This window comes from Garra rufa, chromosome 7 (assembly GCF_049309525.1).
Source record: "Garra rufa chromosome 7, GarRuf1.0, whole genome shotgun sequence".
NCBI lineage: Eukaryota > Metazoa > Chordata > Actinopteri > Cypriniformes > Cyprinidae > Garra > Garra rufa.
The window spans coordinates 19,985,967-20,001,036 of NC_133367.1; the positions used below are offsets into that span (position 1 = coordinate 19,985,967).

Here is a 15,070-nt window from a genome sequence, read left to right on the forward strand (position 1 = left end):
AAAGAAAATGCATATAAAATGTCTCATATTTATTTATTTTATTATAATTATTATTTTTTACATACATTATAAATTGTAATTTATTATATATAATAAATTCTTTATTATTATAAATACATTATAAATGTATATATATTTATACACACACACACACACACACACACACATATTTGTATGTATATATAATTAATATTGCATATATAATTTAATTTAAATTTAAATTAATTTTGATTATTATAATTACAAATTTGTAATTTAACAAATTTGATTTGTAAAACCACAAATAATTTAAAAATATTGTGAAATTGTAGATACTACCATTTTGTCTCATCTGCTGTACATCTAAACCATTCTTGATATACAAACAACATTAAAAAGATGATTTCTTTATGATTTATGATATTCGATTTTAACTTCTATTAAGTTTAACTGTAGTGGAATAACCAAAAACGCACCTTAACGTTGAATCCAAATCGTCCGTTTTCATCCGGCCTCATTTTAATCAGAACAAGATTGTCATGAGGCACGGCTCCATTCTGTGGAAAACAAAAACATATATGAATCAAAGGATGAACAAGAGATGAACAAACACATATAGCGTGTGCGTACAGTATGTGTTGTACAGTAAATGTTTTCCTCACCATGCTCTTTCCTGAAGCCGCAGGTACATTGTACAGTTCGCTGAGGTGCTCATCCAGCTCATGTTGAGACTGGGATCTGCCATTATGGGTAAGAGGGTCTTTTCTGGACTGTTTTGGGGGCAGAGCGGGCGGCTGCTCATCTGTCGTCACATCAGGAGACCTGAAAAAACATTGATGCAAAGATGATATAATGAATACATCACTGTATTGCATTTGTGGGCATTGCAGCTTAGAAGTCAGGGCTGAGAACTGGAAGAAAAACCAAATAAATACATGAAAATGCATAAATCAAATGTTTGACAATCTTAAAGTAAATAAAAAACACAAGTAGTCTGGAAAATACACTCCTGGAAGAGTCTATGTTTGATTTGAGTATTTGTGTAAGTGTTTAGCGCCATCTATCGGATGTTTAGGGAAACAAATAGCACGTCTTCTAATGTCATATTAAGCTTATTTAATATAAATTAGATTAGCTTTTACAATTTGAAAAACACAATTTTTAATTATTAAAATCTTAGTAGGCAAATTTGACAATTATTACAGTTAAACCAAAAATTATAATCAATATGAATGTATTTACATATTTGCAATCTATACAAATAAAATTAAAATCTAAAATAATTTAAATAATTGTTAGTGTTATGATGTTGAATAGTTGTAAGAATTAGTGTTACATCTAACAGTATCTATTAAATTTATATATAAATGATAATGAACCATTTATACATATTTAAAAAATAATTATTGTTACTATTATTTTATTATTATTATTATTTATAATATTATTTTAGATTTCAAATTACAACTTAAGATCTATATAACCAATCTAAAGATTATTATAACTACAAATATTTTAATTGTTAAATATATGAATACATACATTTAAAATAAATGTATTATTTCTATAATCTAGTTAGTAGACTGGCTCTAAAATAAATAAATATAACAAATAACATTTTAGAGTCAAGCATAACTAGATTATTATAACTAAAGATTATTAAAACATTATAACTACAATTACTAAACATAAAAGATCTCTATAATCACTAAACTATTATAACTGCAATTACTAAAAACATAAAAGATAACTACAATTATTATAACTACAATTACTAAACACAAAAGATGACTACAATTATTTTAACTACAATTACTAAATGTAAAAGTTTATTACAATTACTATAACTACATTTACAAAATGTAAAAGACAACTACAATTATTATAACTACAATCACTAAACGTAAAAGATTATTATAACTACAATTACTAAACATTAAAAATAACTAATTACTAAAGGTAAGATTATAAATACAATTATTATAAATACAATTAATAAATGAAAAAGGCAACTACGATTATTTTAACTACAATTACTAAATGTAAAAGATTATTATAACTACAATTACTATAACTACAATTACTAAAAAAAAGATAACTACAATTATTTAACTACAATTACTAAACGTCAAAGATTATTATAACTACAATTATTAGAACTATAATTAAATGTAAAAGATAACTAGTTATAACTACAAGTACTAAACGCAACATAATATTTTAACTACAATTATTATAATTACAATTACTAAACGTAAAAGACTACTATTACTAGAACTCCAAGTACTAAACGCAACATAATATTATAACTACAATTATTATAACTACAATTACTAAACGTAAAAGATTACTATTACTAGAACTCCGAGTACTAAACAGTAACTACAATTACTAAACGTAAAAGAATACTACTACTAGAACTCCGAGTACTAAACAGTTACTACAATTACTAAACGTAAAAGAATACTACTACTAGAACTCCGAGTACTAAACGCAACATAATATTATAACTACAATTATTATAACTACAATTACTAAACGTACAAGACTATTACTAGAACTCCAAGTACTAAATGCAACATAATATTATAACTACAATTATTATAACTACAATTACTAAACGTAAAAGACTATTACTAGAACTCCAAGTACTAAATGCAATATAATATTATAACTACAATTACTAAACGTAAAAGACAACTATTACTAGAACTCCGAGTACAAAATGCAACACATTATAACTACAATTATTATAATTACAATTAGTAAACGTAAAAGACTACTATTACTAGAACTAAGTACTAAACACAACGTAATATTATAACTACAATTATTATAACTACAATTACTAAACGTAAAAGACTATTACTAGAACTCCAAGTACTAAACACAACGTAATATTATAACTACAATTATTATAACTACAATTACTAAACGTAAAAGACTACTATTACTAGAACTCCAAGTACTAAACACAACGTAATATTATAACTACAATTATTATAACTACAATTACTAAACGTAAAAGATTACTATTACTAGAACTCCGAGTACTAAACGCAACATAATATTATAACTACAATTATTATAACTACAATTACTAAAAGTAAAAGATTACCATTACTAGAACTCCGAGTACTAAACGCAACATAATATTATAACTACAATTATTATAACTACAATTACTAAACGTAAAAGATTACTATTACTAGAACTCCGAGTACTAAACGCAACATAATATTATAACTACAATTACTAAACGTAAAAGACTACTATTACTAGAACTCCGAGTACTAAACGCAACATAATTAGGGGCCAAGCCCTGAAAGGGCTGTAGCCCCTATTGTATCTGTATGTTTTCTTATTATTATTCTTCTCTTCCAATGGGAGTCTATGGCAGCCCTATGAACGCAATATAGGAAAATGATGAAAATTGGCACAAATATAGTCATGACCATAAATAGTAATCTGACCAAATTTGAAGTCCCTAGGACCAACTCTATAGCGCCACCACTAGTCCAAAAATTCAACATAAAAATGCTAATAACTCCTGAACCCCTAAATCTAGAAAAATGAAACTTAGTAGACATGATTCCTCTCATCACGCTGATCACATTGAATACCTTACATTAAAACTCCACCCATTACAGTAGCGGCCATTTTGAAAAGTACTGTAATCAGTCTATTGGCTACTCCTCCTTTAAAATTGATCCAATTCTTCTCAAATTTGGCTCAGATGATCTCTAGACTGAGCTGAACAGACGATACTAAGCCAAAAAATTTTAGTCATCTTTGTTCAAAAGTTATGATGTCGCAAAGTTAAGGAGGTTGACCCAAAATTGGTTCAAAGGCCATATCTCTGCCAAACTTAAATCAATTGAACTGAAACTTGGTATGCTTCATTAGCACCATGGTCTGAGGGGCCATGCCAAAGTTGGGAACAGCGCCACCTATGGGTCATGAGATAGCCAAAAAGCATATAATAGCTTATAACTTTTGAACGCTTAGTCAGAAATTCAATATATTGGTGTCAATGGATTCCTTGGGCCATGCCGAATCTGAGGATATCAATTATGCTAGGATCGACTGAACCGTGTGTCCGCCATTTTGAAATTTGACATAAATTGCTATATTTTTTAAACCATTTGACATATCTGCACAAAAATCACTAGGCATCATCAACACAATGTCCTGGAGGTACCTCGGAAGTTTGAAGACAGCGCCACCTACTGTTTCAGAGATATAACAATTCTTTCAAAAAAGCTTATAACTTCTAAAAACATTATCCAAATTTTGAAGATTTTATATAGTTTTATTCCCTGGGTTGTGCTGATTCTTTTGATGTCTCATTTGTCATTTTCCAGAAATGTGACTGTCAGCCATATTGAAGTAAATGAAAAACAGTTTTTCCCCTACTCCTTCTGCAAATTTGTCCCAATTTTGTCCAAAATCTGGTCATATGATCTTTGGACCAAGACGCACAGAAATAACTAAACAGATTTTTGATATGCATTACCGTTCCTGAGAAATACCTCTTCAAAGTTGACCGTGCCTGTGTTTGTTGATTTATGCTAGTTAGCTTAGCATACAAATTGGTTAGCATGGTAATTATTTGCCATTCTTTTAATGTAGCTCTTTAGCTATCAGATCAACCATAAGATACTTTATTATTAAGTTATCTTAGTATGCTAATCTGTCTACAACGCTTAGTCGTTCTTTTGTGAGCTCATTCTCTCACCCTTCAACCTCTCTTCTGCAGCCAGTTGACTGTGGGTGACCTGAGTGGCACACTCTGCTAAGCCATTGGATCCAAAGCACAAAGTCCGTTGTGTTGTGGGTTCGAGTCCCGTATGGTGCAACTAAATACAATTGTGAATAGCGTTGTGCTGTTTTGATTCCTTTATTATCCAGATCAGCATTGTACTAATCTGTATTGCTCCTGGATTAAACAAATGTCTTTTTCTCGGCCAATGGGAGTCTATGACAGTCCTATGAACGCAATATAGGAAAATGATGAAAATTGGCACAATTATAGTCATGACAATAAATACTAATCTGACCAAATTTAGAGTCCCTAGGACCAACTCTATAGCGCCACCACTAGTCCAAAAATTCAACATTATAATGCTAATAACTCCTGAACCCCTAAATCTAGAAAAATGAAACTTAGTACACATGATTCCTCTCATCACGCTGATCACATTCCATACCTTACCTTAAGACTCCACCCATTACAGTAGCGGCCATTTTGAAAAGTACTGTAATCAGTCTATATGCTACTCCTCCTATATGCTACTCCTCCTTCAAAGTAAAACTTGGCACGCTTCATTAGCACCATGGTCTGAGGGTCCATGATCAATTAAAGTAAAACTTGGCACGCTTCATTAGCACCATGGTCTGAGGGTCCATGATCAATTAAAGTAAAACTTGGCACGCTTCATTAGCACCATGGTCTGAGGGTCCATGATAAATTAAAATAAAACTTGGCACGCTTCATTAGCACCATGGTCTGAGGGTCCATTAACAATCAAAGTAAAACTTGGCACGCTTCATTAGCACCATGGACTGAGGGTCCATTAACAATCAAAGTAAAACTTGGCACGCTTCATTAGCACCAAGGTCTGAGGGTCCATGATCAATTAAAGTAAAACTTGGCACGCTTCATTAGCACCATGGTCTGAGGGTCCATGATCAATTAAAGTAAAACTTGGCACGCTTCATTAGCACCATGGTCTGAGGGTCCATGATCAATTAAAGTAAAACTTGGCACGCTTCATTAGCACCATGGTCTGAGGGTCCATGATAAATTAAAGTAAAACTTGGCACGCTTCATTAGCACCATGGTCTGAGGGTCCATGATCAATTAAAATAAAACTTGGCACGCTTCATTAGCACCAGGGTCTGAGGGTCCATGCCAAAGTTTGGAATAGCGCCACCTATGGGTCATGAGATAGCAAAAAGCATATAACAGCTTATAACTGTCCACTCTTGAGCTCTAAAAAAAAAAAAAAACTAAAGCTAAACTATATAAAATATAAATGTATTTACAAAATAAAAGTGAAGCTAAAATGAACAATTGTTAATGAAACCTATTAATGAAAACTATTAAAATAAAAGCAATTTAATGAAAAGCAAAACCAAAATAACCTTGGTTTAAAAGCTGCATTTTCACTTCAGTGTTCAAAAATAACAGTGACAGCTAAGGGGCTAAAAGCATCGAAATAAAATCCAAAGTTCAAATAAGCCCAAAATAGTCTTAATGGGCTTGGCCCCGTAATGGCTGCTAGCAGCTATATTATTATAACTACAATTATTATAACTACAATTACTAAACGTAAAAGATTACCATTACTAGAACTCCGAGTACTAAACGCAACATAATATTATAACTACAATTATTATAACTACAATTACTAAACGTAAAAGATTACTATTACTAGAACTCCGAGTACTAAACGCAACATAATATTATAACTACAATTACTAAACGTAAAAGACTACTATTACTAGAACTCCGAGTACTAAACGCAACATAATATTATAACTACAATTATTATAACTACAATTACTAAACGTAAAAGATTACCATTACTAGAACTCCGAGTACTAAACGCAACATAATATTATAACTACAATTATTATAACTACAATTACTAAACGTAAAAGATTACTATTACTAGAACTCCGAGTACTAAACGCAACATAATATTATAACTACAATTACTAAACGTAAAAGACTACTATTACTAGAACTCCGAGTACTAAACGCAACATAATATTATAACTACAATTATTATAACTACAATTACTAAACGTAAAAGATTACTATTACTAGAACTCCGAGTACTAAACGCAACATAATATTATAACTACAATTACTAAACGTAAAAGACTACTATTACTAGAACTCCGAGTACTAAACGCAACATAATATTATAACTACAATTATTATAACTACAATTACTAAACGTAAAAGACTATTACTAGAACTCCAAGTACTAAACGCAACATAATATAACTACAATTATTATAACTACAATTACTAAACGTAAAAGATTACTATTACTAGAACTCCAAGTACTAAACGCAACATAATATTATAACTACAATTATTATAACTACAATTACTAAACGTAAAAGATTACTATTACTAGAACTCCGAGTACTAAACGAAACATAATATTATAACTACAATTACTAAACGTAAAAGACTATTACTAGAACTCCAAGTACTAAATGCAACATAATATTATAACTACAATTACTAAACGTAAAAGACTACTATTACTAGAACTCCAAGTACTAAACGCAACATATTATTATAACAATTACTAAACATGAAAGATAACTACTATTATTATAACTACAATTTTAATTCTTACTAAAAATATATTTAAAAAATAAATATATATAAAATACAGAGAGAAATGTTTTAGAGCCAAGCGAAACTAGACATCATTTGCAAAAACTAAACTTAATTTACACTTCAGTTTCCTGTTGTTTTCCCATGACCGTGGGAACCTTGTGTGTAAACAGGGATAAACTGAACTGTAAAGCATCCAAGGAGTGTAAGATGATCTGATTCCCTCATAACCGTTTCCAGACTTTTCATAAAACGCAGTAGCCTAGGCAACAATGATGATTTATGTTCTGTAAGTAAGTAGCAGGAGGCATGAGCAGTGCTGTATATCTGCTGGGTGTTTAGCGAAGATTTCCAACAATTCATCAAAGCTCGGCGTATTTGCATAGCAGGCGGAGAGTATTAAGACTCGGGACTGTTGCTCAGAGAGAAGCCATGTCTGCGGACACACACACACACACACACACACACACACACACACACACACACACACACACACACACACACACACACACACACACACACACACACACACACACACACACACACACACACACACACACAGTCTCATTATGAATGCTCAGATTTCAAGCATGAAAGCCCCTCTGCTCTGCAGTCTACAGACAGCGCTCAGCGCCCCGGCCTCCAGGACATTTACATAATAAAAACAAATGAGGAAAAAAAAAATTCGCTGTTCAAACGAAGACCATGATTGTTTCGACTGTCAGGCTGAAGGGAGAGATATCCGATTCGTCTTTTGTTTTGTTTAACTGTGAGTTGTGACAGTTGAATGTGCTGAGTTGAAAACGCTGAATGGCATGAAATTGTTTGCATTATGCAGATGAAATGAATGAAGGTTAATGTGCATTTAGCTTGATCCGCTTAACATACAAACTTAGACTTAACGAACACTCAAACTTTATTTTTGTAGATATTTTTTATATATTAGACAACTAATTGATTAAATTAACAACAACTAATACTGAAAATAGTTTGCAACCAATAGTTTGCAAAATCATTATCAATTAGCTTGGATTTTTTTGCAAACAATGAGGCCCATAAAATAAGCGTTAAATGCGATAGTTTACTTTAGAATGTTTTTACGAATTGGTAACTAAATTAAGGGGGAATATATAAATAAATAATAACGAAAATGACCAATAAATGTTACTATTGACTTAAACTTATGCAATACATTGTTGTGAGAGTTTGTGCAAACATATTTTCATGACTTCAATTTTAACGAAACCACAGGACTGTAGGCTATTCTTACATCTATCTAGGTTATCAACTTTTTATCGACTTTTATTTTTAATCAATTAATCGTGACTTATCATTTTGCAGCTGTAGATCCTAATAAATTTAATAACTTAAATTTGAAAATGATCGTTTGCAAAAACATGTTTTTACAAATAATTAACTAAACTACAGGACTACACTGACAAGTTGATCAAATAAAAACAAAATAAAATATAGCTACAAACAGCAATTATAAGCACAATCAGCGGCAAATAGGGAGTTAAGCATGGCATGAAGCACCAGACCAACTGCAACAATGAGAAAAATAAATATTTTAAGATGCTTTTAGTCAAATTGACAGAAAAATAATGTACAACTCCTTGAAATATGATTTAATGGCTTATCACTTTTGACCAACAGGTGGCACTGTTATCAAATCGATGAGGTGTGTTTAGTGTGAGGTAGTCTCGCGTAGCCAGACCTTCAGACTGACAGCTGAAGGTCTGGAATTCATGGCAGCTTTAATTGGCCAAGGCCCGCCCATAAGGCCGTTTGACCGACATGTCAAACAACCAATCACAGTTCGTTTCGTTCAGCGTCACGTTTCGGGGTGTAGAAATGCCCCCACAACAACAGACTGGCATGCAACAAGTCAGTCATTGAAATAACCAGCATTGAAAGTTAACGAAGAAGAGGGAGAACAAGCAGTAAGTCAGTAATTTGTTCGCGAACGTCGCAAATGTGTATAACAACAACGGCGTCTGCATAAGCACCTTTTAGCAAAACGCGAGTAAATCAGTCTGCGCTTGGTTTCCCGGCGGACCGAAAATAAACGCGACACTCGCGTGTTCCGGATATCCGATCAAATTCAACTAATCAGATCACGACTTCGACATTCCTGAAGTGTTTCCAGTTAAGTGTACCATATGCATCAGACGTTTAGCCAACGTTCCGTGGGCGTGACGTCTGAGGCTGAGACTAAGTGTGAGGTGACAATGGCACACAGAGTTTGGTGTCATTATGTCAAAGCTTTGCAGAGATAAAGCCCATCTTATTTTGAGTTATTTTGGCATTAAGCCTAAAATTTGTTGCAGCGCTGGACGAAAACTGTTTTATCTATCAACACGAAATCCATAACTTTTTTCCACAGTCTGAAGATGATCTGACTCGATTTTGGTGAAAATTGGACGAGTTCCAAAAAGTAGGTTTTCAACATAAATAAAAATGGCAGGCAGGAAGTTTCGCCAACTTTGCCATAATCTACAGTCGTGGCCAAAAGTTTTGAGAATTACATAAATATTGGAAATTGGAAAAATTGCTGCTTAAGTTTTTATAATAGCAATTTGCATATACTCCAGAATGTTATGAAGAGTGATCAGATGAATTGCATAGTCCTTCTTTGCCATGAAAATTAACTTAATCCCGAAAAAAAACTTTCCACTGCATTTCATTGCTGTCATTAAAGGACCTGCTGAGATCATTTCAGTAATCGTCTTGTTAACTCAGGTGAGAATGTTGATGAGCACAAGGCTGGAGATCATTATGTCAGGCTGATTGGGTTCGAATGGCAGACTTGACATGTTAAAAGGAGGGTGATGCTTGAAATCATTGTTCTTCCATTGTTAACCATGGTGACCTGCAAAGAAACGCGTGCAGCCATCATTGCGTTGCATAAAAATGGCTTCACAGGCAAGGATATTGTGGCTACTAAGATTGCACCTAAATCAACAATTTATAGGATCATCAAGAACTTCAAGGAAAGAGGTTCAATTCTTGTTAAGAAGGCTTCAGGGCGTCCAAGAAAGTCCAGCAAGTGCCAGGATCGTCTCCTAAAGAGGATTCAGCTGCGGGATCGGAGAGCCACCAGTGCAGAGCTTGCTCAGGAATGGCAGCAGGCAGGTGTGAGCGCATCTGCACGCACAGTGAGGCCAAGACTTTTGGAAGATGGCCTGGTGTCAAGAAGGGCAGCAAAGAAGCCACTTCTCTCCAAAAAAAAAACATCAGGGACAGATTGATCTTTTGCAAAAAGTATGGCGAATGGACTGCTGAGGACTGGGGCAAAGTCATATTCTCCAATGAAGCCTCTTTCCGATTGTTTGGGGCATCTGGAAAAAGGCTTGTCCGGAGAAGAAAAGGTGAACGCTACCATCAGTCCTGTGTCATGCCAACAGTAAAGCATCCTGAGATCATTCATGTGTGGGGCTGCTTCTCATCCAAGGGAGTGGGCTCACTCACAATTTTGCCCAAAAACACAGCCATGAATAAAGAATGGTACTATAACACCCTCCAACAGCAACTTCTTCCAACAATCCAACAACAGTTTGGTGAAGAACAATGCATTTTCCAGCACGATGGAGCACCGTGCCATAAGGCAAAAGTGATAACTAAGTGGCTCGGGGACCAAAACGTTGAAATTTTGGGTCCATGGCCTGGAAACTCCCCAGATCTTAATCCCATTGACAACTTGGTCAATCCTCAAGAGGCGGGTGGACAAACAAAAACCCACTAATTCTGACAAACTCCAAGAAGTGATTATGAAAGAATGGGTTGCTATCAGTCGGGATTTGGCCCAGAAGTTGATTGAGAGCATGCCCAGTCGAATTGCAGAGGTCCTGAAAAAGAAGGGCCAACACTACAAATACTGACTCTTTGCATAAATGTCATGTAATTGTCGATAAAATCCTTTGAAACGTATGAAGTGCTTGTAATTATATTTCAGTACATCACAGAAACAACTGAAACAAAGATCTAAAAGCAGTTTAGCAGCAAACTTTGTGAAAACTAATATTTGTGTCATTCTCAAAACTTTTGGCCACGACTTTATGTTGTCAGCATGACCCAAGGAATATTCATGCAGTCACTTTCATGCAGTCAACCCTTATCAGCATTTTTGAAAAATTCTATGATTAATGCTTAATGAATGGATTATTATTCTTGACCAATAGGTGGCGCTGTTACCAAATTGATGTGGTGTGAGGTTGCAATGGCACATACAAAATTGGGTGCAAATATGTCAAAGCTTTGCAGACATACAGCTTCAGATGCAGTTTGGCATCTTTCTAGCAAATTCGTTGATGCGTAAAACGAAAACCATTTCATTTATCGACACTAAATCCATAACTTTTTGTCAGCATGGTCTGAAGATGATCCGAGCCAAATTGGATGAAAATCGGACCAACGGTCTAGGAGGAGTTCAAAAAAGTAGGTTTTCCAAAATAATCAAAAAGGCCAATTTTGGCATACGTAACGATACGTCAATGCGTTCATAAAATATAGCATTTTATGGCAAAAATCAAAATGGCTGATGTCCAAAATGGCTGACATGGGAAGATTGGATATGGTTGGACTTGGCATGCTTCTTTAAATCTAACGAGACCAGTTTTGAGATTTTTGGACAAACCATTGAGAATTTATAAGCAAAAATAGCCATTTTTCATATCTCCTGACCACTAGGTGGCACTGTGCCGAAACACTGGAGGTAGCCTCAGGTCATTATAACACACACCAAGTTTGGTCTCAATACGCCACACCATTGCGGAGATATAGCCTCACATCCACATCCAAAATCAGACAAACTGTCTGGGACAAGTTTGAAAAAGTAGGTTTTTCAAACAATTAAAAATAAAAAAAAATCATAAAGAAAGTGAAATTTTGAGAGAGTTTGAGTTAGAGACTGTAAACTTGCTATGGTTAATGCTGAGACTGTCCTCTATCAGTGTGCCAAATTACACAACTTTCCCACAAGCGGTTCTATGGACTCAAGAGCGGAAAAAATGGAAGAAGAAGAATGCCAACAGACACAATAGGTGCCATCACACCTTTGGTGCTTGGCCCATAATAAAAATTGCCAATAGATATCACTATTGATAAATTAATACATTTTCATGCATAAACTTTAAAACATGTTTTTGTGGAAGGCTACAAAAACGAAGCAATAAACTAAATATAACATTTATTTCTGTTTCACACAACATGTAGAGTGTACATTTATATTTTTTATATAATTTTCCAATTTCACACATTGCACAAGAAAAAAAAATGCTGGAAATAAAATGAGCCATTTTAACTAATTTAAACAAGATCTCAATAATAAGAATGTTCCGATTTCAGAAATATTACAATCTACCAATGATGTCATTGACATATTTGCATACTGAATTATGATTGGACCAAACTTTCAATCAATTATTTGCATGCTGATTTTTGATTAGGCTTTTCTTGCTTACATCTACTGAATTGTGAACTTAACTGAATCATCTACCACATTTCACCTTGCAAGCTCAGCCATTTCCTTTCACAATCAGGTCAAAAAAAAGAGATAAGCAGCAAGAATTTTTCGTTTAGACTCTAATCTTTCTGTAGAACACGACAACTCCACATCAAAGTGCAAACGACGTACACAACGAATCGAAAGAGAACTGGACAGCCTAGATTTGGAAATTCTGACATTGTGAAATGAGATGGCACGATCTGAGAAAGGAAATGCGTGGTCACAGCTTATTCCAATGGAAAATGGTGCTGGGTTCAATCAGTCGTGCCACCGTAACACACTGAACTGTGCCCACCGCAAAAGCTGAGAGCAATTTCCCCTAGTTCGAACGCTCGCCGTTTCTCAAAGTGAAATGTGTGTGAAAATAGTGTCGAACCAAGAACGTGTCATTTCGTCAGAGGTGTGTGGTCACACGATATTAAACCTCAGGTTGCCAGTGAGAGTGTGCGTCTGCTGCGTGGGGCTAAAATAAGAACAACATTTCGCAGCGGAAACTTTGATGACTCAAAGTGTGTCAGTCCAGCCCTTGTGTGCTGAAAAAACACATCACTGGGAGGATCAAAATCTAGAATCTTGAATGCAAATATTAAAATTGTCCAACTGCATATGGCAGGTTGATGGAGGTAATAGATAAGAGATCTATTAAACCAAGATTTTTTACAAGAATGACAGACAAGATTTAGCATAATATCATTTTGCATAGTAGCTGCAATGGGGGAAACATTCATGTGGTTTTTCTTCACAATAAGCTGGAACACATTGCCAAACACCATGGTAACCACTAAGGCTAAGAAAACCATTTTTTTTGTACGAGACATTAAAGTGGATAACAGTTTGTGATAAATAGAAATACAGTATCTCACAAAAGCGAGTACACCCCTCACACTTCAGCAACCATTTTAGTAGATCTTCACAGGGACAATACTATAGAAATGAAACTTGGATATATTTAGAGTAGTCAATGTGCAGCTTGTATAGCAGTATAGATTTACTGTCCTCTGAAAATAACTCAACATACAGCCACTATTGTCAAAATAGCTGGCAACAAAAGTGAGTACACCCTAAGTGAACTTATCCAAAGTGTTAATATATTGTCTTAGCACCACTGTTATCTGGCACTGCCTTAATCATTCTGGACATGGAATTGACCAGAGCTGCACAGGTTGTTGCTGGGATCCTCTTCCACTCCTCACAGAGCTGCCGGACGTTAGACACATGGTGCTTCTTCACCTTACGCTTGAGGATGCCCCACAGGTGCTTAATAGGGTTCAGGTCTGGAGACTACTTGGCCACCCCATCACCTTCACCTTCAGCTTCCTCAGCAAAGCAGTTGTCATATTGGTGGTGAGTTTGGGATCGTTATCATGTTGGAAACCTGCAGTTCGGCCTAGTTTCTGGAAGGAAGGCATCATGTTCTGCTTCAGAATGTACAGTACATAATGAAATCCATGTTTCCCTCAATGAACTGCAGCTCCCCAGTACCAGCGGCACTCATGCAGCCCCAGACCATGATGCTACCACCACTATGCTTGACTGTAGGAAAGACCACCACACATGCTGGACACCATCTGAGCCAAAGTTTATCTTAGTCTCATCAGACCACTGGACATGGTTCCAGTAATTCATGCTCTTGGTTGTCTTCAGCAAACTGTTTGCAGGCTTTCTTGTGAGCCAGCTTCAGATAAGGCTTCCTTATGAGATAACGCCTATGCAAACCGACTTGTTGCAGTGTACGGCGTATGGTCTGAGCTCTGACCAGCTGACCTTCTTCATCTGCAACCTTCAAAGCAATGCTGGCAGCACTCATGCATCTGTTTTTTGAAACCAGGTTCTGCACCTGAAGCACACAACGAGTGCTTAACTTCGTTGATGGACCCTTGCAAGGCCTGTTCCGATTGAAAACCATCTTGAAGAAACCTCTGTATGACCCTGGCCACTGTAGTGTAACTCAGTTTCAGGGTGTTACTGAACCTCTAATAGCCTTGGCCACCTTTGTGGAGAGCAACAATTCTAATTCTCAAATCCTCAGAGAGTTCTTTGCCATGAGATGCCATGTTGAACATCCAGTGGTCAGTATGAGAGAATTGTATTTAAAGCACCAAATTTGAATTGCTCTAATACAAGATATACAAATTTGTATGGTCCTGTCTAGCAGACAAAAACATAAACATGATGAATAGGACATGTGGCTTTGCATGGTTACTCAACATACTGCTGTTATC

At 35.1% G+C, this 15,070-nt stretch overlaps 1 protein-coding gene across 2 annotated transcripts in view; it reads right to left on the reverse strand.

Moving 5' to 3' along the window:
- Window positions 1-15,070, reverse strand: part of ptpn4b (protein tyrosine phosphatase non-receptor type 4b) — a 60,925-nt gene that overhangs the window by 11,709 nt on the left and 34,146 nt on the right. For both annotated transcript variants that reach the window (XM_073844350.1, XM_073844349.1), the window contains exons 16-17: window positions 642-801; window positions 456-536 (exon numbers count right to left, since the gene is read on the reverse strand). In XM_073844350.1, coding sequence (XP_073700451.1) covers window positions 456-536; window positions 642-801 — 241 coding nt within the window. The remainder of the gene's footprint in view (window positions 1-455; window positions 537-641; window positions 802-15,070) is intronic.